The sequence below is a fragment of the Oryx dammah genome, unplaced genomic scaffold (genome assembly GCF_014754425.2).
Source record: "Oryx dammah isolate SB20612 unplaced genomic scaffold, SCBI_Odam_1.1 HiC_scaffold_2, whole genome shotgun sequence".
NCBI classification, from domain to species: domain Eukaryota; kingdom Metazoa; phylum Chordata; class Mammalia; order Artiodactyla; family Bovidae; genus Oryx; species Oryx dammah.
The window spans coordinates 72775381-72782632 of NW_024070186.1; the positions used below are offsets into that span (position 1 = coordinate 72775381).

The 7252-nt window shown below is 43.5% G+C and overlaps 1 protein-coding gene across 4 annotated transcripts in view; it reads right to left on the reverse strand.

Moving 5' to 3' along the window:
* MCCC1 (methylcrotonoyl-CoA carboxylase 1) overlaps positions 1–7007 on the reverse strand; it is a 55301-nt gene extending 48294 nt beyond the window's left edge. For 3 of the 4 annotated variants that reach the window (XR_005723116.1, XR_005723115.1, XM_040251700.1), the window contains exon 1: positions 6804–7007. Coding sequence is in view for 1 of the 4 variants with exons in the window: in XM_040251700.1 (XP_040107634.1) it covers positions 6804–6892 (89 nt within the window). In the remaining 3 variants the exon portion in view is untranslated. The remainder of the gene's footprint in view (positions 1–6803) is intronic. The other variant, XM_040251701.1, reaches the window with a different exon arrangement.
* Positions 7008–7252: the final 245 nt, after the last annotated feature.

Genomic DNA, 7252 nt, shown 5'->3' on the forward strand with positions numbered 1-7252 from the left:
GTTCTGACTGATTTCCCTGGCACTCCATGTCCTTGACCAGACCACCTAACCTGCTCTGCTCACTCCTGAGTCTGGCAAGAGAGCCTAGAGTCAGAGACAATTAGAAAGCTAAGGTACTTCAAGAACATCCAGTTCAGCTTTTTTCCCAAACTCTTTTCACTAGAATCCAAAGTAAAAACTACGTTCAACTTTACAATCCAATAGACACACAGAAGTTTCAAGAAAGAAAAATTTCCTTATGTTTCAGTAGTTCCTGTTGTATTCCATTTTATTAAATAAAACATTGATCAAACTACAGTTGGAAAAATACTGATCTAACTCACTCCTCTGGTAAGACAGGTTTGCACAACTAAGCCCAGAGAAATAAAGGGAACGAGGTGAGCAAAGGCAGTAGAAAGAGTGCTGGTGACGCCAAGCAAGTCACTTACATCAGTGTTTCTCAATCTTTTTTTCATTGAAGTGAAGTGAAAGTCGCTCAGTCGTGTCCAACTCTTTGCAACCCCATGGACTATACAGTTCATGGAATTCTCCAGGCCAGAATACTGGAGTGGGTAGCCGTTCCCTTCTCCAGGGGATCTTCCCAACTCAGGGATCTAACCCAGGTCTCCTGCATTGCAGGCGAATTCTTTACCAGATGAGCCACCAGGGAAGCTTTTTTTCATTACTCCCCCCTAAAAAAATATATAAATACTAAGGAAAAAGATTTTGCAGGAGGGGCTGAGCTTTGCAGAGCCACCAACAATGATAATTAACATCAAAAGATTTTGTCACTCTCTCAAGAAACAATTTTTATATAAATAAGAAATGGAGAAGCAGGGAGCCTAATGATTTATGTCTTAACCAGGGAGAAGTTCATTAATATCTAAAACAACTTTAAGTTCTACGATACCTATTGATACAGTAACTTAACATTGAAACTAACCACGAACTGATAGAAAGCGGGCCAGATTCATACAATGCCTATTAGGTGTCAGTTAAAAAGAATACACTGAGAAACCAACAAACTGCAGAAGTAATTCTCCCTTCGTCCTTTCTGTCCATATCTGGAAGATCTGGGAAAACTATGGTTATAAAGAACTAACCATTTTATTTACTTTTTTGGCCACACTACAAAGTACAGGGGATCTTCCCCAATCAGGAATAGAACCCATGCCCCCTGCAGCGGAAGCAGTCTTGTGACCACTGGACCACAAGGGAATATTTATTTATGTATTTGGCTGTGCTGGGTCCTTGTTGCAGCATGTAGGATCTAGTTTCCCAACCAGGGATCCAAACTAGGACCCCTGCATTGGGAGTACAGATTCTTAACCACTGGGCCACCAAGGAAGTCCCAAGAACTAACCATTTTAGATCCTTTACAAGGCAGGCGATAAAAAGGCACAACACATATTAGAAACCTAAGAATGTTTAAACTATGTACAACTGCACTCATCCATCTCATATGATACCAAAGTAATGCTCAAAATTTACCAAGCCAGATTTCAACAGTATGTGAACTGAGAATTTCCAAATGTATTTAGAAAAGGCAGGGGAACCAGAGATCAAATTGCCAACATCCGTTAGATCATTGAAAAAGCAAGAGAGTTCCAGGAAAAAATCTACTTCTTCTTTAGTGAGACTGCCAAAGCCTTTGATAGTGTTCAGTTCAGTCACTCAGTCGTGTCTGACTCTTTACGACTCCATGGACTGGAGCACGCCAGGACTCCCTGTCCATCACCAACTCCTGGAGTTTACTCAGACTCATGTCCATTGAGTCGATGATGTCATCCAAACATCTCATCCTCTGTCATCCCCTTCTCCTCCTGCCTTTAATCTTTCCCAGCATCAGGGTCTTTTCAAATGAGTCAGCTCTTCGCATCAGGCATTGGAGTTTCAGCTTCAACATCAGTCCTTCCAATGAACATTCAGGACCGATTTCCTTTAGGATGGACTGATTGGACCTCCTTGCAGTCCAAGGGACTCTCAAGAGTCTTCTCCAACACCACACTTCAAAAGCATCAATTCTTTGGCGCTCAGCTTTCTTCACAGTCCAACTCTCACATCCACACATGACTACTGGAAAAACCATAGCCTTGACTAGACGGAACTTTGTTGGTAAAGTAATGTCTCTGCTTTTGGATATGCTGTCTAGGTTGGTCATAACTTTTCTTCTAAGGAGTAAGCGTCTTTTTATTCCATGGCCGCAGTCACCATTTGCAGTGATTTTGGAGCCCCCCCAAAATGAAGTCTGTCACTGTTTCCACCGTTTCTCCATCTATTTGCCATGAAGTGATAGGACTGGAGGCCATGATCTTTGTTTTCTGAATGTTAAGCTTTAAGCCAACTTTTTCACTCTCCACTTTCACTTTCATCAAGAGGCTCTTTAGTTTTTCTTCACTTTCTGCCATAAGGGTAGTGTCATCTGCATATCTGAGGTTATTGATACTTCTCCCAGCAATCTTGATTCCAGCTTGTGCTTCATTCAGCCCAGCGTTTCTCATGATGTACTCTGCATATAAGTTAAATAAGCAGGATGACAATATACAGCTTTGATGTACTCCTTTTCCTATTTGGAACCAGTCTGTTGTTCCATGTCCAGTTCTAACTGCTTCTTCCTGACCTGCATACATTTTTCTCGGGAAGTAGGTCAGATGGTCTGGTATTCCCATCTCTTTCAGAATTTTCCACAGTTTGTTGTGATCCACACAGTCAAAGGCTTTGGCATAGTCAATAAAGCAGAAGTAGATGTTTTTCTGGAATTCTCTTGCTTTTTCAATGATCCAGTGGATGTTGGCAATTTGATCTCTGGTTCCTCTGCCTTTTCTAAATCCTGCTTGAACATCTGGAAGTTCACGGATCATGTACTGTTGAAGCCTGGCTTGGAGAATTTTGAGCATTACTTTGCTAGCATGTGAGATGAGTGCAATTGTGTGGTAGTTTGAACGTTCTTTGGCATTGCCTTTCTTTGGGATTGGAATGAAAACTGACCTTTTCCAGTCCTGTGGCCACTGCTGAGTTTTCCAAATTTGCTGGCATATTGAGTGCAGCACTTTCACAGAATCACCTTTTAGGATTTGAAATAGCTCAACTAGAATTTCATCACCTCCACTAGCTTTGTTCATAGTGATGCTTCCTAAGACCCACTTGACTTCACATTCCAGGATGTCTGGCTCTGGGTGAGCGATCACAGCATCGTGATTATCTGGGTCGTGAAGATCTTTTTTGTACAGTTCTTCTGTGTATTCTTGCCACCTATTCTTAATATTTTCTGCTTCTGTTAGGTCCATAGCATTTCTGTCCTTTATTGAGCCCATCTTTGCATGAAATGTTCCCTTGGTATCTCTAATTTTCTTGACGTGATCTCTAGTCTTTCTCATTCTATTGCTTTCCTCTATTTCTTTGCACTGATCACGGAGGAAGGCTTTCTTATCTCTCCTTGCTATTCTTTGGAACTTTGCATTCAAATGGGTATATCTTTCCTTTTCTCCTTTGCTTTTCACTTCTCTTCTTTTCACAGATGTTTGTAAGGCCTCTTCAGACAGCCATTTGGCCTTTTTGCATTTCTTTTTCTTGGGGATGGTCTTGCTCCCTGCCTCCTGTACAATGTCACAAACCTCTGCCCATTGTTCATCTGGCACTGTCTATCAGATCTAGTCCTTAAATCTAGAGTTGGACTATAAAGAAAGCTGAGTGCCGAAGAATTGATGCTTTTGAACTGTGATGTTGGAGAAGACTCTTGAGAGTCCCTTGGACTGCAGGAAGATCAAACCAGTCAATCCTAAAAGAAATCAGTCCTGAATATTCATTGGAAGGACTGATGCTTCCAATTTCACTGGAAGGACGATGAAACCCCAATACTTTGGCCACCTGATGCAAAGAACCGACTCGTTGGAAAGATCCTGATACTGGGAAAGATTGAAGGCAGGAGAAGGGGATGGCAGAGGATGAGATGGTTGGATGGCATCACCAACTCGATGGATATGAGTCTGAGTAGGCTCTGGGAGTTGGTAATGGACAATGAAACCTGGCGTGCTACAGTCCATGGGGTTGCAAAGTGTCAGACATGACTGAGTGACTGAACTGAACTGACATTAGATACTGTGTAACTCATGTGTAGCATATACATATATCTATAGTATGTATAGAAATGTAATTGAATAGGACTAGCCTTTCACTGGGGCAGAGATGCAGGAAGCTAGATGTTAGAGTGGAGGACCAGACACTTATTGCCCTCTGATGCACCCTCAGTCAGAAGCTGACATCCACGAAGGGTTCCTGGGAAGACCCATAGCTTTGGCACTTGAGTTCCACAAGACGGTTTTCTCAGGAGGTTACTGCTTTCCAACATTTCTCCAATCACCTGACAGCTTTCTTGAGCTTCAGCGGTGAGGCCAGGATCAAAGTCTCTTCCTATCACAGTCTTCAGATAGGTTTATTGATAAGATTCAAGGCCTGTCCTGGACAAGTGTCTATAAAATTGCAATTTTTTGATAAATCCAGCTAAGACTCTGATTCTGTTTTAAGAACATTGATGAACTAAAATCTTCTTCTGCCATTTTCCAGTGTAGACCCCACACACATCACTTTAACTAAAATCTTCTATCCCAACAACATTCTGACTGGTCTACTCCATTTTTCACCATTTACAATTTAAAATGGCTTAAAAGACATTAAGAAGTTGCCTTCATGTGATTATTGTACCCCGATTCAAGAATTTCTACACTAGTTTATTCTCATTTAAAAAATTCTACCAATAGACTAGATTTCTTTTCTCAGTTACTACAAACTCATAACATAAAAAGATATGTAAATGTACACCCATGGCTGATTCACGCAAATGTATGGCAAAACCTACCACAATATTGTAAATTAGCCTCCAATTTTAAAAAAAAGAAAAAGATATGTAAAGAAGGACTTCCTTGGTGGTCCAGTGGCTAAGACTTGGCGCTCTCAATACAGGCCTGGGTTTGATCCCTGGAGAAGGAAATGCCAACCCACTCCAGTGTTCTTGCCTGGAGAATCCCAGGGACAGCGGCTGCCATCTATGGGGTCGCATAGAGTCGGACACGACTGAAGCGACTTAGCAGCAGCAGCAGCAGGGAACTAGATTCCGCATGCTCCAACTAAAACATTTTGCATGTTGCAACTAAGACCTGGCCCAGCCAAATAAATATTTTTTAAAAACTTAAATAAAATCTTTATAAAATAACAAATAAATAAATCAGACCATGGCACTCCCTGCTCAATTCCTCCTCCAATTGTTTCCCTGTGTCACTTAGAATGAAATTCCAATTCTTAAAAAAAAAGAAAGACATGTAAACACCCTAAATACTGATAAGATTTTAGTTCTGCATGCCATTAACAACTCTAACATTTTCCAGGGTGACAACTATTTGAGAATAGTTCTATACCTAATACCTGAAAATTTGAGAGGGAGAGGGAAGTGAGAGAAAATGAGTCTGTGTAACATCCTGAAGAGCCCCGGAAATTTAAGAAAAAATCAGGAGAAAGAGAAGATCACTAACATTGCTTTCACCATCATATTTTACTCTGGGGCTAGTCCTACACAATTAAATAACTGAAAATCTACATATATACAGTAACTTTGGGACAATAAAAGGGAAAAAAATCGTGAGACTTAAATCATTGAGTCTGCAAAGGCTACATCTATAGATTGATTCATATGCATCAGATTCTATTTAAGAATAAACAAATGGTTCTAATTCTATGTATTCTATTTAAGCTTCTTTACATTAATGTTAATTCATTTAATAAGCATAGTCCAAGATACTAGTATTGTTTCTTCTAGGGATAGTATCATTATCTCCTTCTAAAGAAACTGATGCACTGAAGTAGGTAACTTGCCCAAGATTACTCACACCCCCAGTGAAGAGCAAAGCTGAGTCCCCTGTACTCTGACTGCATAGAGTCTGTGCCCTTAAACTATACTATCTTTCCAGAATGATAAACGAGGAGGAAGCAGAGAAGGTGCGAAGAGAAGGCAAAGGAAGTTAAAGAAGCCTGCTACCGGGAAACCTGGGGATATCTTCACTGCCAAAATTATTGTTGTGGGTGCGTGCTAAGTCGCTTCAGTGGAGTCCAACTCTGTGAGACCCTATGGCCTGTAGCCTGCCAGGCTCCTCTGTCCATGGGATTCTCCAGGCAAGAATACTGGAGTGGGTTGCCAGTGCCCTCCTCCAGGGGGTCTTCCCCACCAGGGATCATGCTTTGGCAAGTGGGTTCTTTACCATAAGCGCCAAAGCTTAAAACCTGAAACTCACCAGCAGTCAGGTTAGCTAGAGTGAATCATATCTGATACGTACAAAGCTGTTGACAAAACCTCTCAGTCCCTTGGACGATAAATTTGCTGTTGTTAACCTTTATCTCAGCGAAGGGGAAGAACTCCAAGAGGCCTTAGCATCTTGGCGCCATTTCTTACTAACAGTCGGACACGACTGAGCAACTAACACACACAGCTGCAGTGCAATCTAGGGCAAATCGTTGGCTCCTTCGGAATTCACCAGAAGCGGGATTATAACAAAGCTCGCCGCAGACTGAAAGCAGTGAAAGCAGTGTGAATGGTTAGCAGCCGTACAAGCGTTTTTCTTGCCCCTGTGGCCCAGCTCCACCCCCTCCAAAATGGGCAGAAGGCTGAAGAGCGGATGTGTGGAAGGGAAAAGGAAGGGAATCCCCCCGGGATGGGCTAGACTTTTTCTTCCGTCCTTCCTCCCCCTCGACCCTTGGTTCCTCTGCGCCTCTCAGCGCGCACGAGTCCATTCACTTCCGGGCGCGACAATGACCCACCGCCCCTCCACCGCCGTTACCTCGGCGGCAGCAGCAAGCGCGGGACTCGCTGCCACCGGTGCCTCTCCGCCGCCACGAGCAGCACCGACACCGCAGAGGCCGCCGCCATGTCCCTCAGCCGCGTCGCTCTCTGACGCCTAAAGCTACGAGCTGCGGGCCCCTCACTACAAAAACTCGTCGCAGCGGCGCAACCCTCTTGTCCTCCGCCGGCCACCGTACAAGTCAAAGCCAAGCAATAGGCCGACCGAAGCGTGTTGGGGGCGTTTCCACCAAAACCAATCAAAGAACAGAGCAGGGCTTGGGGGCGGTGATTGGCCAGTCCGGTCTCGTCCCGCGGGGGTGTGGTCCCCGCTTCTCTGACCTTTGCACCAGTTCATGAAGGGGTAAGCTGCGTCCTCAGTTTCTCTGGAATCCGGCTTGCTGTCCGTGCTGTTGCACCTCAGCGTTCCTTGGTTCTGAAACCCTCCTC